General features: G+C 47.3%; 1 protein-coding gene across 1 annotated transcript in view; it reads left to right on the forward strand.

Annotated features, from left to right (window-relative positions):
• Positions 1 to 23,848, forward strand: part of SH3PXD2B (SH3 and PX domains 2B) — a 112,699-nt gene that overhangs the window by 60,186 nt on the left and 28,665 nt on the right. Inside the window, exons 5-7 of the mRNA XM_082835889.1 lie at positions 4,976 to 5,067; positions 13,254 to 13,279; positions 20,270 to 20,404. Coding sequence (XP_082692015.1) covers positions 4,976 to 5,067; positions 13,254 to 13,279; positions 20,270 to 20,404 — 253 coding nt within the window. The remainder of the gene's footprint in view (positions 1 to 4,975; positions 5,068 to 13,253; positions 13,280 to 20,269; positions 20,405 to 23,848) is intronic.

Here is a 23,848-nt window from a genome sequence, read left to right on the forward strand (position 1 = left end):
ACTGATTCACTTTGTTATACAGCAGAAACTAATACAATGTTGTAAAGCAATTATACTCCAATAAAGATGTAAAAAAAAAAACCAAAACAAGACAACAAGTGTTGGTGAGGATATAGAGAAACTGGAAGTCTTGCACACTGTGGGAATACAAAATGCAGCCACTATGAAAAACAGTATGCAGGTTCCTCAAAAAATTAAAAATAGACCTACCATATAGTCAAGCAATCCTATTTCTGGATATTTGTCCAAAGGAATTGCAATCAGGATTTGGAAGAGATAATAGCAGTCCCACGTTCACTGCAGCACTATTTACAATAGCCAAGATGTAGAATCAACCTAAATGTGGCCTGTACATACAATAGCATACTATTCAGCCTTTAAAAAGAAGAAATTCGGCAATACGCAACAACATGGATAAACCTTAAGGACATTATGCTAAGTGAAATAGGCCAGTCACAGAAAGATCAAATACTGTATGATTCCACTGACATGAGTTATCTAAAATCGTCAAATTCATAGAATCAGAGAGTGAAATGGTGGTTGCCAGGGGCTGGGGGGAAGGGAAAATGAGGAGTTACTAATCAACAGGCATGAAGTTTCAGTCAAGCAAGAAGGAATCAGCTCTAGAGGTCTGCTGTACAATGGCCAACAGTACTGTGCTATGCACTTAAAATCCTGTTGAAGACACAAACTCTCTCTCTCTAGCCGAGGCGTTGTGATTGAACTGAATCACCTTACTGACTCTAAAGTCGTCCCTGGAAGCAGCACACTATTTTTTAAATATATATATATATATATATATTTGTATTTATATATTTATTTATTTATTTATTTTTGGCTGTGCTGAGTCTTCGTTGTTGCGTGTGGGCTTTCTCTAGTTGCGGTGAGCGGGGGCTACTTTGTTGCAGTGCGCGGGCTCCTCACTGCGGTGGCTTCTCTTGTTGCAGAGCACAGGCTCTAGGCGCGCGGGCTCAGCAGTTGTGGCTCACGGGCTCTAGAGCGCAGGCTCAGTAGTTGTGGCACACGGACTTAGTTGCTCCGTGGCATTTGGGATCTTGCCAGACCAGGGCTCGAACCTGTGTCCCCTGCATTGGCAGGCGGATTCTTAACCACTGTGCCACCAGGGAAGTCCCACAGCACACTATTGTACTTGGTACAGTTCAGAGAGCCAGGGGGTTAACTGAATGTTTATCAAGCAGCTAGTATATGATGGAAACCTTACAGCCACTTGCTCACTTGTTCTGTAGCACAACCCTCCAGGATGGGTGTTAGTTATTTCCATTTTACAGATGAGCAGACTGAGGCTCAGAGGTGATAGGACATGGCTAGAGCCAGAACCAGGAGCTGGATCTGTCTGACCTTTCACTATTACACAGGCAAGCAGGACTTGCCCTCCTCACCTCTCCTCTTGCCTCTGCATCGAGCAGCCACATCTGTCCAAAGAGCCAGGATTCCATGCGGAACAGAACCAGAGTTTTCTTGGAACTGCGGTTCTTTGTCATACTGACCAAACACGAGACAATTCTGGGGTATTTCAGAAGCAGAACTACTGCTGTGCCCCAGGTCATGTTTTTGCTGTTCGCCTGTCGTTCCAAAATGAAAGGGGCAAATATCAAAACATTCGGTGCTGCCTTTTATGAGTAGCTTGGCTTTGTATTATGCTTTGGGGGTTTGGTTTGCTTTTACCTCCTAGGATTTGCTCAAAACCTAAAGAGAACTTGGCACTGTCGGGAGGTTTCCATGGGCCTCGTTGTCCCTTCCACACTGGTCCATTCGGGGTCTCTGCGCATTTCAGCAGAGAGGCCCCCTGTAGGCAGAAACCATGGCCACCTCAGGGCTTACCCAGGGCCACGTGGCCACGGCCAAGCCTCTTCCTCACATCATTTATCCAGCAGATACTTTCAACCAGGCATCAGGGTCCTCCCAGCACTGTCAAGGCATGTGGGAAGGTGCAGGAGGAAATCCTCTGGATTTGGGGTAGAGGAGCTGGAGTCGCTGGGGGGCTCAAGTCCTAGTCACTTCCCCAGAACCTCTGTTTCACCATCTCTAAAGTGGGCCAGCCCTTTCAGGGTGACATGACATGATGCAGACGAACACATTTGGGGAGCCGTAAAGTGCTGAGCCAACATAAGGGAATGTCGTGTTTGCAGTCTGGGGGGAGCCGCAAGATTTCTGCCCACGAAGCAGCCAGGACACACCACGGTCCAGCATATAATCAGCCGCTTCATTATGTGGTTCCAACTGCAAGAGCTGCAGGATTTCAAAGGAAAGAGCGACCCACAGGGAGCCCCAAGACAGCAGGAAAATGAATACTCGCTGCTCCAAACCAGAAAGAGAAGGGGGTCAGAAATGGGAAGTGGGATGTATCCACTCTCTCCCTCTTGGGCTCCCTGCCTCTGGCCTGGAAAAGGCTGGTCCCTGGGGATTTGCTACAGAGAAGGAGATACTTCAAGGCTAATAAAAAAAAAATCAATGAGCCACAAATACCAGGCCCTTAGGTCAGCATCCTTCATCCTATCTTTATACAGCATAGAAAGTAGACAGTGACCAGGGAAGGCACCCTACTAAAACATGTCCACTTACCTTACAGATTTCCCCACCTTAGTTTTGGGCCAGGTCATACATCAGGAGAGGGGAAGTGGCTTAAAGTCAGAGCCTGACTCAAAGGTCATGTCAGGTCAGCAACCCAAGTGACTACCAAGGGGTGAATGAATAAACAAAATGTGTTGTATACATGGGATGGAATGCTATTCAGCCTTGAAAAGGAAAGACATTCTGACACATGATACAATGTGGATGAACTTGAGGACATAATGCTAAGTGAATCAACCAGTCACTTAGAGGGTAAATACTGTATGATTGCACTTATATGAGGTACCTGGAGTAGGCAAATTCATACACACAGAAAGTGGAATGGTGGTTGCCAGGGGCTGGGGAGGGGGAGTGCAAAGTTGTTGTTTGATGGGTATAGGGTTTCAGTCTTACAAGGTGAAAAGAGTTCTTGGATGGATGGGTAGTGGTGATGGTTCCACAACAGTGTGAACATACTTAATGCCACTGAATTGTACACTTAAAAATGGTGAAGACCTGTGGCTTCCCTGGTGGCGCAGTGGTTAAGAATCCGCCTGCCAATGCAGGGAACATGGGTTCGAGCCCTGGTCCGGGAAGATCCCACATGCCGCAGAGCAACAAAGCCCGTGCGCCACAACTACTGAGCCTACACTCTAGAGCCCGTGAACCACAACTACTGAAGCCCATGTACCTAGAGCCCATGCTTCACAACAAGAGAAGCCACCACAGCGAGAAGCCTGTGCACCGCAACAAAGAGTAGCCCCCACTCACCGCAACTAGAGAAAGCCCGTGCGCAGCAATGAAGACCCAACGCAGCCAGAAATAAATAAATAAATACTTTCTTGAAAAGGTGAAGACAGTGATGATCTATGTGTATTTTACCACAATAAAATTTGTGGTAAGATTTAATTTAAAAATTAAAACTTTTTAGAACTTGGAAAAATAGGTCATCCAGGTCAAAATACCTCTGAAAGCGTTGTAGAAGGTACCACATTGGAGACCCCCATCTATCTTTCCATTAGTCCCTCATAACCCAATGCTAGGGTTGGAAAATCACTTTGTGAGGGGATAGCTTTTAGAGACTTCTTCTACAGAAGATACAAGACATGTCTCTTCCACTCCAGACTCAACACTCAGCATGGCAAGAAGGCATATGAGAGGCACCAGGGAACTGAGCCCTATCCGCAGAGAGCAGGGTCCCGCCTCACTCCACAGCACGCCTGTGTTGTTTAAATTCATGCCTCTGCACTAGCCCTCTCCCTGCACAGAAGTTTATAATAGAGTGTGTGCACGAAACAACCCTACTACGCTCAGATTTGCATCCTCAGAACCTGTGCCAGAGGGGGGCTTACGTAAACATTTGTTAAACTAAGCTCTTTATTCACTTTGAGCCATGTCTTGGTTTCAAATCCTTTCATAATGGGATGTACCCTATAATTCTGTCCTGTGTCCACAGAAATCGGTGTAGTGCTGGGCATAAAGAAAATGTCTATTGAATCACTGAATGAATACCTGTTCGTAGAGAAACCAGCATAATAAATGCCTGGGCCCCCTTCGTGCCCCTCACCACCTCCTCCAGCCCATTGGCCAAGGACAGATGAGGTTCCTGTAACTGATGAGCCGAGGGGGCAGATTAACATGGACTTGGCGTTGGGATGTCCCGGGTGTTTCAACCTTTTGTTAATCTGGGAACTTCCAACTTCTACCCAAATCATAAAATAGTCCCTTCACTTTCACACTTCAGATCCATGAGTTGGGACATGCAGACATGTTGGAAATAACCGGTTCACCGGTAAGCAGCTAGTTGAATAGAACATGAGATATCTATCTAATAGACACCAGTATCCAGTAGAGATGGTGGTGTAGAAGAATAATGACATGGCATGAAGTTCACAATTGTTATTTTTATTGAAGTGTAGTTGATTTACAATGTTATATTAGTTTCTGGTGTACAGCAAAGTGATTCAGTTATACATCTATATATTCTTTTTCATATTCTTTTCCATTATGGTTTATTACAAGATATTGAATATAGTTCCCTGTGCTGTACAGTAGGACCTTGTTCACAATTTATTGCTTTGTCTAAATATGTACATATTATTTGTCCAAATATGCCTGTAATATATATGTGTGTATAGATACTGTGTGTGTGTGTGTGTGTGTGTGTGTGTGTGTGTGTGTGTGTGTGTGGTCCCCAAACCAGCAGTGGCAACATCACCAGGGAACTTGCTAGAAATGCACATTCTCAGGCCCCACGCCAGACCTACTGAATCTGAAACTCTGGGAGTAGGGCCCAGCCCCCCAGGTGATCCTGATGCCTGCCCAAGTCTGAGGACTCCTGACTTAATGGCATTCCTGATACCCCTTCCCTTCCTTTGGGCTCACCTGTGTGTCTCTTCTCCAGGCCCTGATCCAGCTGCCCCCCTACATTTCTCAGTGTGATGAGGTGCTGCAGTTCTTTGAAACAAGACCTGAGGACCTGAATCCCCCCAAAGAGTAAGTTGGTTTGTGGATCTCCTTAGAGCATACCCTCACAGCCCTCCTTCCTGCTGGGCCGGCCAGCCCCAGGAGGAATGGGAGGAAAGCTAAGTAAAAATTAACCTAGATTACATCAGTGAAGCCCCTGCCGGGCCTCACTTCATGTAGCCTTCGTAGTGACTGCAGGTAGCCATAGCTGAGTTTTACAGGTGAAGGAAGCTGGCTGAGCGCACTACTGAATTCCCTAATGCCCTGCTTTTACCCACCATACCTGAACAGGGGAGACGGTGAGCCCTCGAGGCAGAGACTGTGTGCCCTGTCCTCAGAGGTAGATGTGCCCAGGACCATCAGGGATGTGAGTGAGTGACTGACTGAGACCTGCTCAAGGTCCCATCGCTAGTGCATGACGGGGCCAGGGTTTGATCTCACTTCTCCCCGCAGCGGACAGGCTGCGCTCCCAGATGCCAGGCAGTGCATCTCCCCAGCCCCGCAGTGCACATCGCACAGAATCTCAATACCAGCCGCCTGCTGGCCTTTACACGCCAAGAGCTGATGGCACCAACAGCTGTGCCAGCGTGAAACACTGACTGATGCATGATGCTTTTTTAAAAGCCCTTTTCGGGGAAAGGCATCATATACGTCTGCAGAAAGAAAGGATCTGTCTAATGGAGAAATCGCAGTGGAGGAGGAGGACACAGACCACAGGTGCTGGGCTGTCCTGAGTCACAGGAGCAAGAGCTGGCAGGGTTAGGGGTCCACTGGGGCCCCGTCAGGAAGGGCCGAGAAGTACCAGCCAGGCGCTGTGGCGGGAGAAGTGGGAACTGGTCCTCTTAGTTCTGAGCGTAACTCACTGCCCAGGACAGCAGTAATGACCCAGGCTTACATCGGTTCAGCGTTCACGTGCTACACACTTTATGTAGATTGAGCTAGAAAAACTCATGTTGCTTTCTAGAAGGGAATCTGGTGAACTCACAAAGCTTACTTTTTAAATAGACCTGTAAGGAAAGCAGCAAAGAGCTTTAACACATGAAATCAGGCCATTTATATATATACACGCGGCTACATGCAGAATCAAGTTCGGAGATCACAGAGGGTGAGCTGATTGCTCAGGACTAATGGTTTAACTACCACACAGATGAAACTTTCTACAGTCAACATATTGCAATAAATACCATTTCCTGTGACAAGCACGGAGTAAGTGAATGCAGCTTCTCAGAGCCAGCACACAGAAGCATGGGAATGACATTCCGTAAGGGACCACAGTAAATCTTTTGAATCAAAACATTGCAAGGGAACGTCTTGCCAACACATGAATTTTTTTTGAAAAGATACAGAATAAGTGTAAATCTGCTAATGGGCCTGCAGCCCATCCTGGCTAATATTTCTGTTCTTGGTGTCTTTAGCATTTGTGCCTGGTAAACAGTCCCCAGCTTTTATGGACATAACAAGACATGGTGATATATTCTCAAGGGACCTTTGTCTACAGTGCTCCCAGGCAGTCAGGGTTAAACTGCTAACTCAGGCTGGTAGCCCCTGGCTTTGATTTTAATTTCTAGGTGAAGTGAATCAAAGAATATGGAGCTTAACACATTCAGTTTCTACTTCATTCTATCACAAGACTGCCAGGTAGGAGCTGTCGTTCCCATTTTACAGATGAGGAAGTCGAGGTTCAGAATAAGGAAAGAGACTTGCCCAGGGTCACACGGGTTGGAAGAGGCGAGGTGGATCTTCCCCAGGTCTGCCTGAGTCTTCACGTAAGCTCTGTGTGTGTGTGCCTCCCACAGAAGGGGCAGCTGGGCTTAAGAGACAGAGTCTGGGTGAGTCTGGGTTTGCATTTGGATACATCCAGGTTCACATCTCGCCTCTGCCACTCATGGGCTGTGTAGCCTTGGGCCTCGATTTCACCCCTTGTGAAATGGGAATGCAGTGAGACTGACGATTACAGTGATGATGGAATGGCTGCCACACGTAAAAATTCCAGGAACCTGCCAAGGGCTCAGAAAGCGGTGGCCCATGGTCTTTTTCCCTCTCTGGATACCCAACTGTAGGTGTTTTTACTCCCAGAGTTGTTCAAGACGTCCAGTTGATGGACTTTCACAAGGAAGGTTGCTTGGCCACTTTTAAGCCGAGTGGTTCTGGGCAGCCTGTTCCCCACCCCTGCGCCTGTCTCCTGTCTCGTGGTGACATCTAGATTTTCTCCCACCTCGTCTCAGCCTCCCAGAGATCTTAACTTTGGGGAGGATCGTGGACCATTTGGAGAATCCCATAAAAGCTTTCTTCCTTCTCCCGAGAAAAATGCTCCCTGTTTCAGGACGTCCTCAATTGCGCCAAACCCCATTCAGGGACTTGAGGTTAAGAATCGCCGCCCAGGCGCCCCTTCTGAATGTTAATGCTCAGATGTCTTTGGCCTCCTGCCTGGCGAGGGTGGTGAGTGGGTCCCCAGCTCCGAGCAGGCATCAGCCCAACTTTTCGACAGAGATGGGAGAGAGCCAGGCCAGGGGCAGCCCGCTGTGCTTGAGAAGAGTCCAGGCACCTTCGTGCAGGAAGGAAGGACACTGGGGAACATAGGGTGGGAGCCAGCCCTCTAGAGGAGCCGGCATGTCAGGGAGGCTGTTTGGGGGCTTTGTCATGCTCTCTGGTGGCCACAGCCCCACGTTCCCCACTTGTTGGCTGGCTTGGGCTTGTAGAAGGAACATAGGACTGGGAATTCTAGACCCGGCGCTGTTCCCGGTCCGGAGCACCAGCGTTGTTTATCCATTCAGGAAATAGGTATCGAGGACCTGCTGAATGCCAAGCCCACGGGCTGGGCACGGGGGGACAAAGAGATGACATGGCAGATGCAGTCTGTGCCCACAGGGAGCTTCCGGTCTGCTGGCCAGACAGCCAGCTGTTCCATCCGGGCAGAGCAATCCCTTCCCCTCCCCTTCTGCCTCGCTTACTTCATCTGTGAAATGAGACCACGTCACCTGCCCCACCCACATTATGGGGTTATTGGGAGACTGAAATGAAATAATGGTGGGAAAATTAGGACATGCTCAGCAGCTAGTTTTCTGGAGTTTGGGGGCTGAAATCGTGGTGAGCCCCCCTGGGTAGTATGCTTGATAATTCAAAAGATAGACCTGTTCCCCAGTTTCCTGGAGTTAGAGTTTTGTTCTTATACTTTTAAGGTAAGTCCATTTCCTCACTTCTTCAATGGGAATAGTAATACAGTCATCCCTCATTACCAGCAGGGGGGTTGGTTCCAGGACCCCCCATGGATACCAAAATCCACGGGTGCTCAAGTCCCTTATATAAAATGGCATAGTGTTTGCATATAACCTACGCACATCCTCCCATATACTTAAAATCATCTCTACGTTACTTATAATACCTGATACAATATAAATGCTCTATAGTTGCCAGGCACACAGCAAATTTAAGTTGTGTTTTTTGGAACTTTCTGGAATTCTTTTCCTGAACATTTTCAATCCGAGGTTGGTTGAATCCATGGATGTGGGACCCACAATCACTGTGAGGCTTGAATCTATGTGTGTGAAGTGCTGAGCACAGTGCCTGGCACAGAGTAGGTACACAGTTTTCACATCTCCTTGGCTGCCAGGGCCAAGATGCTTGGGTTCTGCGATCTTTTATGAGATGGTAAGAGAGAAGCTAATTGGTCCATTTGATTGTTGTACATCACTGGAAGAAGTGGGTACCATGTGGAGATGCTTGTTCTCATATGGGAGGACCAGAATCTTTCATCTCAGGCCTTCCAGATGGCTCTCCCTTCCCCCACATCTCTGGGCGAAAACCAGCAAAGACAGGGTCAACCATTCAAGTGTGTTAACTCCCCAAACATTTCCCACAACTGCCACCCACACTGAAAGTCCAGAAAAACAAGCCTAGTTCCTACCTTTGGGGCCTTAGGGGCCAGTGGACATATTTTGAGCTTTTTTTTTTTTCTAATATGTGGGCCTCTCACTGTTGTGGCCTCTCCCGTTGCGGAGCACAGGCTCCAGACGCACAGGCTCAGCGGCCATGGCTCACGGGCCCAGCCGCTCTGCGGCATGTGGGATCTTCCCGGACCAGGGCACGAACCCGTGTCCCCTGCATCGGCAGGCGGACTCTCAACCACTGCGCCACCAGGGAAGCCCTGAGCTATTTTTATTATTGATTTGTACAGGCTGTTTATATAGTAAGGAATTAGCCTTCTCCATATTTGTGGTAAATATTCGTCCCTTTTATTGTGCATTTATATCTTGTTCCTGGATTTTATGATGTACATAAGTTTTATATTTTTGTGAAGTCAAATCCAGTAACCAATTTTTTAGTTGTGATTTCTTTCATTTGCTTTCAGTCTAAGAAGGACAGTCACCATTCAGACACAAGATAGTTCCCTTAATTTTTTTCTAGTTGATTTATGCTTTGTGTTTTCTTTTAATATTTACTCATTAAATCGATTAGAATTCATTTCAACATTTGGCATGTGGTGAGAATCTAAAGTTTTTTCCTCTGGTTAGAACCTTTTGACCAGCTAGAAGAAATCTTATTGCTCCATTTATTTAAAAACAAAAAAGACCACAATCTGTAGTGTTTAATGATCACTTCCCTTTCTTCCTTCAGGAATAATACAAGAGAAAAACAGCACCTGCCCTCAGAGGGGCTTCTATACTGGTGGGAAAGGCCATGTGAGCATGTGGATACGTGTGGCCTGTGCGCACACAAACACATGCACAAATAGAACATCCACTAAAAATACAAAACACAGCCTAGACTGTACACCCCAAGAAAGCACAAAGTAACAGCTGAGATAAGCTAACCAGCATCCTGCTGAAATAGATGTATTTAGTTCCAAGAGGCTTCCTGGAAGGAAAGGGAAGTTTTCAATCTCTTTGTGTGTTCCCCTCTGTGTGACCTTGGACAAGTGACTTGACTTCTCTGAGCTTCTATTTCCTCATCAGTAAAGTGGGCATGGCTAACCTTGCTCTCATCTTGGTTAGGCAATATCCTGCTCATAAAGGGTAGTGATAGTGTCAGGCACATGGCAGGTGCTTACCTAGTGATGCCTTCCTGACCTTAAGCCGGACTTTGAAGGAAAAGGGAGGGAGGGAAGGAGGGAAGGAAGGAAGCAGGGAGGGAGGGAGGAGGGAAGGAAGGAGAGAGGGAGGAAGAGAGGGAGGGAGGGAGGGAGGGAGGGAAGGAGGGAGGGAGGGAGGGAGGGAAGGAGGGTGCTGAGAATCCCAAGGGTGGCTTTGGGGCCACAGCAGGCAGCTTCAGCTGGGTCTCGGTTGTTTAGGCAGTAATGAATGGTGAGGGCAGGTGCTCAGTGAGGTTGGTCCCTTGGTCAGGATTCTGATGCTCAGACCTGAGTTAGGGCTTGTGATGGAGACTGGGAGTCTTTCCTAGCAGTTTCTAAGGAAAGAAAGGAATGGTGCTCTTAGAGGAGCACCATTTTCGCTACCATTCCTGGGTAAACTTGAGATCGCCCTAAGCATGTCGCACAGAAAATAACGTGCCTGCTTGAGCTCACACAAGCTGCTGCTTGAAACTGAGAGCCCCCTGCTGCCCCTCTGCCCCGTGCTCCAGCTAGGACAGCGAGACAGCTAGCAGGGGTACGCGGTAGTGTGGGAGCTGGGATTTCAGGTACCCCAGACCATGGCTCAGGCCGCAGCCTGGATGGCAACGAGGGAAGAGGGCTTTACGTGGAAGTAGACTTAAGAGACCTTTGCTGGTGTGTCCTGGAGCCAGCAGCTAAGAGGCAACTTGCCCCACAGGACAGTCCAGGGTGTGGTCAGGAGAGCGGGCTCCAGCCAGGCTTCCCGGGTTCCAGTCCTGGGAGAGATGCCTCACCTCTCTGGCCCTCAGTGTCTCCACGTATGAAAGGGAGTGACCCTTAAGGGTTGATGTGAGGGTTCTGCAGGCCAGTCCAGGTAGCATTCTGACCGGGACGCTGTCCACAATGAGTGGCAGAAAATGTGAGCTGGGATATTCCACTGTCCCCCTCCCCCTCCCCTGCACAGGAGAGTGACACTGAGTGTCACTGGGTCATGGCTGGCCAGAGGACATCACTACTGGCTGGCCCAGCCCAGCCCCTCCTTCCAGACACACAGGAGGGCAGCCCCAAGCTCCAGGGCTTGGCTTAACTCCCTGCTCCCCCGCTTTCGAGGTTACACTGAAAGCATTATTACACGGTGGTTAAAAACCCAGACTCTAAAATCAGACACTGAACAGACATTGCTTCAAAGAAAATACAAAAATGGCCAAGAAGCATATGAAAAGATGCTCAGTGTAGCATCCTTCGCCATCAGGAAATGCAAGTTCCAACCACAGTGAGATACCACTTCATACCCACTAGCACGGGTAGAATCAAAAAGACAGAGAGCAACAAGTGTTGAGGATGTGCAGGAACCGGAACCTTCCTATGTTGCTGGTGGGAGTCTACAATGGTGCAGCCACTGTGGAAGACAGCCTGGCAATTCCTCAAGAAGTTAAGCCTGGCAGTCCAGTGGTTAGGACTTGACCTTCCAAGGCAGGGGATGCAGGTTCGATCCCCGGTCGGGGAGCTAAGATCCCACGTGCCTCGGGGCCAAGAAGCCAAAACATTAAAGCAGAAGCAATATTGTAACAAATTCAATAAAGACTTTTAAAATGGTCCACATCAAAAAAAAAAATCTTAAAAAAAAAAGTTAAGCCTAGAGTTACCATATTACCTAACGATTCCATTCCTACATCTGTAATCAAGAGAAATAAAAATATATGTCCATACAAAAACTTGTGTACAAAGTTCATAAAAGCATTATTCATAATAGCCAAAAAGTGGAAACAACCCAAATGCCCATTGGTTGATGAACAGATAAAGCGTGGTTTATCCACACAGTGGGATATTATTCAGCTATAAAATGGAATGAACACTGATATGTGCTACAACGTGGACGACCCTTGAAAACATGTCACATGAAAGAAACCAGTCACAAGAAGCCACCTATTATATGGCTCCATTCATATTAAATGTCCAGAATAGACAAATCCTTAGAGATAGCAAGCATATTAATAGTTGTCCAGGGCTGGAAGGAATGGAAATGGAGAGGCACTGCTAAAGGGTAGAGGGTTTCTTTTGAGAGTGATAAAAATTTTCTGGAATTTGCTGATGGCAGTGGTTGCACAACTTTGTGAATATACTAAAAAACAGTTAACTCTACATTTTAAAAGGATGAAATTTATGGTATGTGAATTATATTTCAATTTTTTAAAATGGAGATAGGCCTGGGTTCAGACCCTGGCTGTGCTTCTTGCAAGCTGTGTGACCTCCGGCAAGTTACTTAACTTCTCTGTGCCTCATTTTCCTCATCTGTAAAATGGGCACCAAGAGAGTACTTATTTCCTGTGGTTATTATGAGTATTAAATGAGTGAACTAAAAGTGCCTAGCAGGGTCCTAGCACAGGGTAATAACATTTATTAGGAATTTTGTAGTATTAGCTAATGTTACTGCTGCCACAATATCTATCTCAACCCAACCATCTATCACCTCCCTTTACTTTTTATAACATCGGAAAGCTTTTTACTAACGGGATAATTTACTTAAAAGTATGTTGTAAAACCTGATTTGTAACATTTTGTTCATAATGCAGTTGTGTGTATAAACTCTGACGTGGTTGACAAGTGTATGGGAGCGATTACTCATTCTGTATGGATTCTAGCCCATAATAGTGTCCTCTGTGTCACCGTGAGGGAGATGTGTAGGGTTCACTGCTAGCCAGATGTCTCCCCAGTTTTAGTGTGTTCCACTCACCACCGAGCGCTTCCTGCTCCAATTGTACAGCTCAGGGCACTGCTCGTAAGTGCAGCAAGGCCTCCACCGGTGCCTGATGAGGTGGGCGTCAGGCTCAGTGCAGTGTGAGGTCCTAACTCCTGTTTTCAGACTGCATACCCACCTCTACCCACTGCCTGTCAGCTCCTCCCCAGAGCCCCCTACTCTACAAATAGAGTGGAGATGCTGGTCCCCAGGGCACCAGAGCACTTATCAGGCAAAGGGAGAAAATTAAAAGGAATTCTTTTTTTTTTTATTTTAAAGAGTCTAGGTCCCTGGGACCGGCTTGGATTTTACCCTCATTCACTGGAGATGTTGTGGGATGGAAAATCTCAGTTTTCTAACGGAATAACTCATAGCAATACAGAAAAGATATTGACTCATTACTCTTTCCCACCCCTTTTCTTTCCTGTACAGGGAACATGTTGGGAAAAAGAAATCTGGTAAGAATATTTTCCATTTTCTCCTATTCATTTGATGTTTAGCATACCCCTACTGAGCGATGTCCAGGCCCTGGGCACTACATGGGGGATACAGTGATGTGGATGGATGGATGGATGGATGGATGGATGGATGGATGGATGGATGGATTCTGAAAGACATTCGGGGCTGAGGGGACGGCGTGCAGGCTGGGAGGTGCAAGCATACAGTCGATTTGGGCCTGATCCATTTGCCAGCCTCGGCACCAGACCTGGCTCTGTGCTTCCTTCCATCAGCCACTGATCTGGGCGGTGACAACTGCTCTTGCAGGCAGCTCCCATACTCACTTCACTCTCCCCACAGTCAATTCTCTTCCTTCCTAACACCCTTTCCATTCCCTGGACGGCAGGACCCTTATGTCAAAAAAGAGAAGGTGAGAATTTGAATATGCACAGAGGAAAGATTTGAGTTCTCACAGGCCTGGGGTTGATAAGCTTAGATTCACAATCGCCCAGCTTTGTCCTCCTGCAACCCAAGAACATCCTGCACATCTGCAAAGGCCCTAGCCCATACCACATCTGGAGCCAATGTGGTCTTCAGAGCTTTCTGGAATTCTAAATTCTTTATCTAGAACTCCAGGAAGTTTGAGGAGGTTGATAAGGATGGGTGGAGAGGTGGCCAAGCAGAGATTCCAAAAGTGGAAAAGGATGCCTTCTCTCGTGGGCCTCAGTTTCATCATCTGTAAAATGGGCATAAGGATAGTAATCTACCTTGTAGGAGTATTATAGGATTCATAATAATATGTATAAAGCACTTAGAACAGTGCCTGGCATGTTGTAAGAGACACGTGTTTGTGCTGTTTTTATGCTACTGCTATTAATTCAGAACACCCAGGTGTTCTTGTCCAGCATCAGCAACAATTCCAAATTCAACAACTCTGGTCCCTTTACTGCTCCCTGGGTACAAGGCCTGTGGTCAGCTTTATGGGCCCCAAGGCCATTCCTGCAAGGAAGAGTGGAGAGGAATTGGATTTCTTCGCCTCAAGGTATGGCATCTGGAGTGAACTCCGGTCTTTTCCCAACCAGTCTGTTTACAGCTCTGCTTTCTAGCTTAATAGGTACTGGCCGGAGCCGTGGCATCCTACTAAAACTACAAATAGCCCTTGAGCCCTGGGGATAATGATATGTTTCTTAGAAAAGAGCAGAGAGGAGAAGAGAAGCAGACAGTCTTCGTCTGGTCACAGAGTTTCTGGCTTTGAGTGTGCGGAGACTTTCCCGGAGGGGACGGGTGGGAGGGAGAGAGGAAACAGACAGCTCTGGTTTGTGAAAACAAAAGCATTCAGTCAGGACAGGCTTGATGAGGGGACTGGTCTGGAAAAGAGAGAAGAAGCTCTAATTTGTGGTGACCACTGTTACATCATTCACCTGCAATGATGGGGGATGGATTTATTTATAGTTCGACTGGGTGGAAAGTAGCATCTTTCTTCATTCAGACTAAGAACCCATGCTGGGACTTGCCTTATTTTTTTATCTGACCTTTGAACACTTCCTTTATGTTAGAACAAGGCTCCTTGATTAAACTGAAAAAGGATTTAAGGTTGACAGCCCAAGCCCTGAAATTTCTGTGTGAGAATTCTGAGTTGACGAAGGCTTATCTCGCTCCAGAATTTCCCTGTTGTGGCTGACTGCCTGGCTGGTTCCTGCAGACTTTGGCTAATGTGGTCTCAAATCCTGCTCATTCTGCAGGAAAAAAATCTTCCCACCAAAATTTCACAGATAGTGTGATTATTTAAGGAGCACCTTTTCTTCCTGATTTTTCTACCGTTTACTTATTGGAATATTCTCTTGTTTACTGGCTCTTTCAGCAAGACTGGCAGCATAGTGAATTTCTAGGAAGAAAGGCCTATCTTACCATTACTCATCATTTTAAAAATTCTGTGGTAGATGAGGCACTTTACCTTTGGCGAATATTTTATGTTTGTTTGGGGTTTTTTTGTTTTTTGTTTTTTTTGGCCACGCTGCATGGAATGCGGGATCTTATTTCCCCGACCAGTGATCGAACCTGAGACCCCAGCAGTGGAAGTGCAGAGTTTTAACCACTGGACCACCAGGGAAGTCCCATGAATATTTCATAGCACTTCCTTAATGATAAAATCACACTTACACTGTCAAAGCTCCTCCTTTCTCCTGGACTTTTCCTTCCCTCTTATTCCCTGCTGGACCACAAGAATGACATTTCTCATCTAGGAATACTTTGATTTCACACTTGTAGCTCCTAGAACTTAGTTCTATCTGCGTCAACTTTTAGCTACTGCAATTACTATGCATTATAGAGCCTGGTTGCAGTATCACACTCCACCAGTAGATGTCTCCACCTAACACCTAAATGGTCTATGTAGCCTAGTTTGAGACTCCTAGTAGATCAAATGAATGGTGTTTTGATAAGTTGAGTGCTCTGGATAAAATGAAGGCAACCTGCCCTGGAAGAACTGGCCCTGAAAAAGCAACTCCATGCACTCTTTTCTGAGCCACTTAATGGCAGGAAACTAGTCTAAAAGCTACTGTTGGACTTCCCTGGTGGCTCAGTGGTTAAGACTCCGCCCTCCCAATGCAGGTGGCCTGGGTTCCATCCCTGGTCAGGGAACTAGATCCCACATGCATGCCGCAACTAAGAGTTTGCATGCCACAACTACGGAGCCAGCAAGCTGCAACTAAGGAGCCCGCGAGCCACAACTAAGGAGGCCACCTGCCACAACTAAGACCTGGGTCAACAAAATAAATAAATATTTTTTTAAAAAAACCCAGTGCTAACGCATTCTTATAAAAAGTAAACAAATAGAAATAAAAGCTACTGTCATAGAAGAACAGGAAGGATATGTAAGGCTCAGACCTGGCCCCTGAGCAAGTCTTGGAAGAAGTACCAGCCCTGAGCCCTGTGCCAGCACACTATGTGCTCGTGCCAGCCTAGAGTCCTCAACCCTGTTCCCTGCCCTCCTCATTTCCTGGCTTCATGTCTTGTTCGCAGTGAGTCCCCCAGTTCCTTTCCCTGCTCATAGTTAACCCAAGTCAGTTGGCAGCTTGGTTAGGAGAGCTGGTGCAGAAATGAATAGATCAGCCCATTGATCAGAATCCTGGGAATTGTATGTGGTACAACTGGGCCACCATCAGTTGTTAAAACCGGGTAGCAACAATTGAACTTTTTGGACAGAGTAACCTGGCTTAAGTGGACCTTGACTTATCCAAAGTCTCTGTCCCTTCTTACAGGCAACAAGTAGTCTTTGGTTGCTTGTAAGATAGACAGGTGCCTGCCAGTAACTCAGCACTGTGTGTTCTCAGGAGGAGGCCTGAGCAGTGTAGGGCAGGAAGGGTTTCTAGGTGTCTCCATTCATCCTTTGTTCATTCACGCCACAAATGTTCATTGAGTCTCTGTCCTGAGTGAACAAGACACAGTTATTCATTCAATGCTTATTAGGTACCTACTGTGTGCATGACAGTGTTCTAGGTCCCCAGGAAATGCAAAAGGCGTTTCCACCACGGGAACACCATGTGGGAAGTAACCTCACAGTCTGGTAGAAAAGACAGATACGTAAACAAAATTAAATGTTGTAAGTGCTGTGAGAGAAGGCATTTGAATGTCTCCGTGAGGTTGGAAGTCATTTAAAGCTGTTTTAAAATATTCATTCTTTCATTCAAATATTTATTGAGCCTTTGTAGATGCCATTCAAGTTCTAGTCCAGGGGTTGGCAAATGTTTTTTCTCTAAAGATCCAGATAGTAGATATTTTAGGCTTTGCAAGCCCCATGCAGACTCTGTCACTAATAATAATTTTTTGTTTCCTCTTCCTTTCATTCTCCTTCTTATTCTTTACAAATCTTTAAAAGTATAAAAACACATTCTTAGCTCCCCTTGCACAAAAATGGACCATTTTTGTGACTTCTGAGCAAGCTCTCTGGCTGCAGTATGAAGGACGGACTGGAGGGGCAGGATGGAGACCCATCACGAGGTGTCCCACCTGCACACCCCTGGCCACAAGAAGCCTTTCTCAGACCCTGGTGAAAAGGGTGTGGCGTAGTGAGGATGTGGGTGAAGCGAGGTGATGGAGTGCTAGCAAGAAGGTCCTCCCGCATCAGACCCATGGCTCTGCGGGAGGGAATCCTGACGGCTGCCACAAGGGGCAGCAGAGATTCCCCACACGTGAACACAGACACGTCCTGGCCCCTCCAGCCCACTAGTGGCCCGCCTGCCTGGGAGACCTGGGCTGTCTCTGGCCACTAACCCAGGCATCAGGCTCAGCTTCCAGCCTGACTGTGAAGTGGGTGCTTCTCTCCACTCTCCAGTTCTTTGTCTCCAGGTGAGGCACAGGGAAGCATGGCTACCTGGATGCAGCCCGCGTGAGGTTAAAACAGAAGGGCAGATGCATTCCTGGGGTTCTGAGCCCTGAGGCAGATTATATTCTGGGATAAAAACTGTGGACCCCAGTCTCTACATATTGCATTCACTGGGGAATGTGTCCCAAGCTCACAATGACCAGGACAAGTAACCAGGAGCGCGTCTGCCTTCGCTCATTCACACAAGAGCACCTCTTAGAAGCACAGTGCCGGGGGGTTGAGGAGACAGTCAGGAGGTCACTGTCTAGAGGGACAGCAGAAAGGGGGCAGTGACCAGCCTGCTCTGGGGCCACTAAAAGATGGAACCGCTGAAGTAGCCGGGCTGTCTTGGGCGGTCTGTCATGCTTGAGGCTGGAAGGAGATCAGCTCTGCGGCCTGACCTGGGTGGGAGGTGACAGAGGAGGAGAAGGCTGGCAGTAGTGAAGATAACGCTGAGAGCTGCAAAGACATAAGACTTGGGGGGCGGTCATGGGGACCTGTGGGGTAGGAGAGCAAGATCTCAGACTAGCCTTCCTTCCTATCATCTTTTCTTTCCTCACCTACTGCCACCAGGTGGACCTGGTTCAGATCTGGCCTTGTCACCAGGTAGCGGTGAGATCTAAGGCAAGTCACCTGATATGTCTGAGCCTCTGTTTTCTTGTCTATAACATGGGGGTGGTAACACCCACCTTCCAGGGCAGTTGTGTCGAGGTAGTTGATGTACAGTGTATAGCCTGTGATAGGCATTCATGTGGGGCTACTTCCCTCCCAATCTACTTCTGAACCTTCATCCCACATCTGCCGTCTCTTTTTTCTCCTCTCTTTCTCTCTTCTCATGCTTTCTCCACTCAGGGTGCAAGGGGCAGAGTTGCCCTGGGGCCCTCCCATTTCCCTCCGTTACCCTCAGCCTGGGAGGGTGAATGGCTAGAACATGGTCACAGAGCCAAGAAGCGGTGACCCTTCTTCACCCGGCTGCAACGCCCTGCTCTGATTTTCCGCATCAGAAATGGAGAACGCGTGGTTCTAACAGAGGGCTTTTGTGCCGCTTCTAGATGCCAGAGGCCGGCGTGCTGGTAAATACTTCACGACCAGCTCTCTGATGGGAAGCCCTGCTTTGTGGCATTTGCCATTTTCCATGGTGTAAATACTCCCACCATGGCCAATTTCAATAAGATACTACCCAACAGAGTTGGGAACAGATGCACAAAATTGGCTCATTATGGGTGTATTTGGACACAGAAATGTATAAATGGATATTTCAGTGGTTTATGGAAACAATAGAAGGGAATCCTTTGAATCAGGACTTTCAGAAAACCAGGGCCCAGTGGCCACAAAAGCCAGTCTGCCTTCCCATCACATTCAGCTGCTGCTCTAAAAGTGCTGCCCCCTGTCTCTGGAGTGTCTGAACTCAGATGTCCCTTTACATCATCCACATTCTGTGATATCTTTTCATTTACTTATCAGATATGTCTTAGTATTTAACCAGGGCCACACAGCGCTACATCCTGTGGAAATGGCCTCCCCAGGGGCTCCTCTCCCCAGCTGCCCCTGCCCTGGTCCAAAGCTACCATCATCTCTTGTCTGCAAACACCATGTCCTCCATCTGGTCTCCTGCTTTTTTTCTTGCCAGGCTGTAATCCAGTCTCCATGTGGCAGCCAGAACTGTCTTTTTAAAGATGTAAATCTTGTCATTCCCTTCTTAAAGCCCTTCAGTGGCTTTCTACTTCAGGGTTTCAAAAAAATCCGAACTTCTTGCCTTGGCCCAGCATGTCCTGCCTGCTCTGACCCATGCCTGCCAGGGTGAGCTCATACAGGACCGCCCTCTGCTCACTCCTGGACTTCAGCCAGTTCCTAGAAGGCTCCAGGCCCTTTCCCATCCCACAGTCTGCCTACACCACTCTGTCCCCATTCTCCTCATGCCTCCTTGCCTCCGAGGGCTTTGCTTTATGTCACCTCCCTGGAGGGGTCTTGCTGACCACTCCATTTAATGTAGCATCCTTTTCCCACTCATTCTTGGTCTGGCATCCTGGTTGTTTCCAGCAATGCATCAGTCAAAAACTAGTATTATCCTGTATACCTAGCGATCATATATACTTGTGTACGTGTCTCTCTCCCCATCTAGACTGAGCTACTTGAGGCTAGGAGTCATGCCTGTTTCATTCACTTTAGTATGCCCAGCATCTAAGAGAGTGTTTGGAACATCACTGGTGACTTCGTGAATTAATAGATGAGTGATTTGGGATGGATGGATGGCAATGGATAGCTAGACAGATGGATGTTTGGTTGGATGAATGATGAATGGATGTTTAGTTGGGTGGACAATGATGGGTAAATAATGGCAGATGGATGAATGGATGGATAGATAGGAATGAATGAACTTTCCCACTACGCTGTCAGCTTCTTCAGGCCAAGTACCGCATCAACTCTGAATCCTTAGTGCCTAGCACAGTGCCTGCACAAGGACAGGCACTTGGTAAATTTTGGTGGTTGAGTGAGCAAATGAATGAAAGAATAAATGGATGAGGTGACCCTGAGACAAGTCCTGTCACAGCTTCGTTCTCTATTTGGAATGTCCTCCTGACCCACCCCACCCCCTGGCTCCTGTTCCTTCACACATGGGTTGTGTGTTGGCATTTTGTATCCCCAGGGGGCGACCTGACCTCGGTGGACCCCATGGTCCTGGAGCAGTACGTAGTGGTGGCAGACTACCAGAAGCAGGAGAGCTCGGAGATCAGCCTCAGCGTGGGGCAAGTGGTAGACATCATCGAGAAGAACGAGTCAGGTAGGAGACCTAGACCACCTCCCTTCCACCCTACACTCTCACCAAGCCTCTGGGACAGGAAACGCTTGGGAGTGCAAAAGCTGCAATGGCCAATCCAGGCTGCTCTGTTTCCACGGATCTGGTTGATGGCCTCCTAGAAAGCTGGCCTTGTTGGATCACAGTGCTTGAGTACTCCACCCTGGTGATGCTGGTCACAGCTTACCAGCATCCTGTTGGGTCAGGTGTTATCGACTTGTCCTGAGGTTCACATTTTAGGAACATTCCTTCTGGTTTCAGAGTACTTGGAGACACGGAGTCCAGCATTCCACTGGAGATATGCTCTGTTGATTTGCCTTTGGCTACCATGGGAGTCCTCATGAAGGTTCTGTCAGCTGTTGGCTCTGGTGGGATGGACACACTGCCTCAGCCCACCTGCCCTCAGAGGGACCACTGGTCACATACAGGCAGACCTCAGAGATATTGTGGGTTTGGTTCCAGACCGCTGCGATAAAGCGAGTCACGTGAATTTTTTGGTTTCCCAGTGCAAAAAAAAGTTACATTTATACTATACTGTAGCCTATTCAGTGTGCAGTAGTCTTATGTCAAAAAAACAATATACATACCTTAACTTAAAAATACTTTATTGCTAAAAAATGCTAACCATCATCTGAACCTCCAGCAGGTCGTAATCTTTTTGGAATAGTAACATCAAAGATCACTGACCACAGATCATGTAACAAATATAATAAGAATAAAGAAGTTTGAAATCGGGGGAATTACTGAAATGTGACACAGAGACATGAAGTGAGCAAATGCTATAGGAAAAATGACACCAATAGACCTGCTTGATGCAGGGTTGCCGCAAACCTCCAATCTGTAAAAAACACATTATCCGTGAAGTGCAATAAAGCAAAGCACAGTAAAACGAGGTCTGCCTGGACACTGGCCGGGACAGAATGTGATGTGACTGAGACACTTAGCCTGGGTTTCCACCTGAACTCCGCATTTCACAGCCATCCATGTCACTTCGTTGACGAGGCTGCTTCCAGGATTAAATGAGGCAGTACATAGAGAGGGCCTAAGCCTGTGTTTGGCACACAGGTACTCAAAAATGCGTTTCCTTCCCTTTTGCCTTCTTTAGCCGCAATAGGGCATTGGTACCATTGAAGACAGAGAGCAAGGAGCAGGGGATGAGTGGATCCTCTCCAGGAAAAAGTGGCATTAAACCCCCACTGGCTTTGTTGTAGCTAAAATGTGACATTGACTAGCAATATTAGTGGGCCAATCTCTGTGATACCCCAGTGGCTAGTTAAGGTCCAACAAACAGGGAAAGACTGTTTCCGGCAGCCTCTGCAGCATGTTCCCATTAGTCAGGAGATGAGCAGTAGCCAACCAAAACTTCTTGATTACACAGTACAGCAGTTGTTATCCCTGCTTCACAGCTGAAGACACCAAGACTCCAAGTGACTCAGTCACTCACCCCAGATCTTGTGACAGTTTGCCGAGCTGGAGTTCCTAACCAATTCCAGCTGGCCCCGAGGCCATGTGACGTTCTAATTCCTAGAAATGAGTACAGGCAGTCTGTGGGTATGACTGGGATGCTCTGTGGGGATGGAAGAAGGGAGCACCCACCCACCCCCACCCCGCTTTGCTTTGCCAGCTTGAGCGACGTCAGGAAGAACACGTTGCTGGGAGAAGGGGAGGAGGCAGGATGGGGTGGGGGCCAAGCCTGGTGTGTCCAGAGGACAGCAGGGAAAAGGCATATGTCCAGATCTTCAAGTGGCCAACAAACTCAACATTTGTTTTCAATTACCTTTTACTTACCCAAGTAATATATGGATATGTTCTTCTTGAAACATTAATGATAAAGTTAAAATCTATTTTTTTCCGCTAGCTTCAGGCCTAGTCCCCTTTCCAAACCCAGACTGCCCTTCTATCAGTTTGGGGTGAATGCTTCTTGATAACTGTATACACGCATGTGTATAAATATGTGTACAGGGATAGGACTTCCCTGGTGGTGCAGTGGTTATGAATCCGCCTGCCAATGCAGGGTACACGGGTTCGAGCCCTGGTCCAGGAAGATCCCACATGCCACGGAGCAACTAAGCCCTTGCGCCACAACTACTGAGCCCGCGTGCTGCAACTACTGAAGCCTGCACACCTAGAGCCCGTGCTCTGCAACAAGAGAAGCCACCGCAATGAGAAGCCTGCGCACTGCAACAAAGAGTAGACCCCGCTCGTCGCAACTAGAGAAAGCCCGTGGGCAGCAACGAAGACCTAGCGCGTCCATAAATAAATAAAGAAAGAAATAAATTTATTTTTTTTTTCAAAACTCTATACAGGTATATATGTATGTACACAGTGTACACATTTGTACACATGTGTGTATACATATATGTGCACATGCGTACACATATATAACTATGTACACACATACATACACATCATATTTCATGCGTCTATGTATAATTTTGTAGGTTTTTTAAGCCCAGTGGTGTATCATTCTATATATTTTGACCTGCAACATGCTTTTTCTTAAGTCAACATTTAGCTCTTATTCTTTTAACATCTGCATACTATGTGAAAATATGGCATACTATAAGCCATATCTTCCTTTAGTATGAACAGTATATCTGTGTGCACATTGGTGAGTGTTTCTTTAGGTTAGATACGCAGAAGACTGCTGGACCATAAGATACGCATACTTTAAATGTTAAGATACAGCCAAATGACCTGCTTCCAAACTGTGGCCATACCAGTTTACTCTCCTTCCAGCAATGTATGAGGCATTTGTGCCAGTAGTTAAGAGCTGAGGCTGTGAAGCCAGATGGCCTGGGTCGAATCCTGGCTCTGCCACTTTCTTTGTGACCTTGGTCAAGTCACTGCCCCTCTCTGAGCTTGGCTTCTCCATCTGTAAAATGGGGCAGTAACAGAATGCAGCTCACAGGCTGCTGTGAGGACTCAGCCCGTCAGTAGTAGATGCGAAGCACTGAGACAGTCTGGCGCATCTTTGCTGTCATTGCTGTTGTGACACGTTCCTTAACCCCGCGCGGATACCTACAAATAGGAGTCCTTAGGAAGGCATATATGGCATATTTCTGATTTCTGGTTTTTCACAGGTTTATCAACCCCATTCATTCACACAGACACACGCGCGCACACACACACACTGTTCCCAGCCACCAAAACGTGTATTTTAAAAGGTGCACCCAGTCAAGTAAAGCAGAAGGTGGCTTCTACCTCAGGGAGCTCAAAAGCAAAGGCCTCCCTGTAAGACCGGGAAGCTAGTCCAGAGTCTGCCCCTTCCTTCTCTTCTCCTTTGGGGTCTCCGGGGCCTGGAGGTTTGTGGTCTTGGGGAGCAGATCCTATTTTTCCATTTATGCAGTACAGAGCCAGCTGGGCCCTGTATTAACTTCCTGTGGCTGCTATAACGAATTACCACAAATTCAGTGACTTACACCAACA

Source organism: Leucopleurus acutus, assembly GCF_964270905.1.
Source record: "Leucopleurus acutus genome assembly, chromosome: 3".
NCBI lineage: Eukaryota > Metazoa > Chordata > Mammalia > Artiodactyla > Delphinidae > Leucopleurus > Leucopleurus acutus.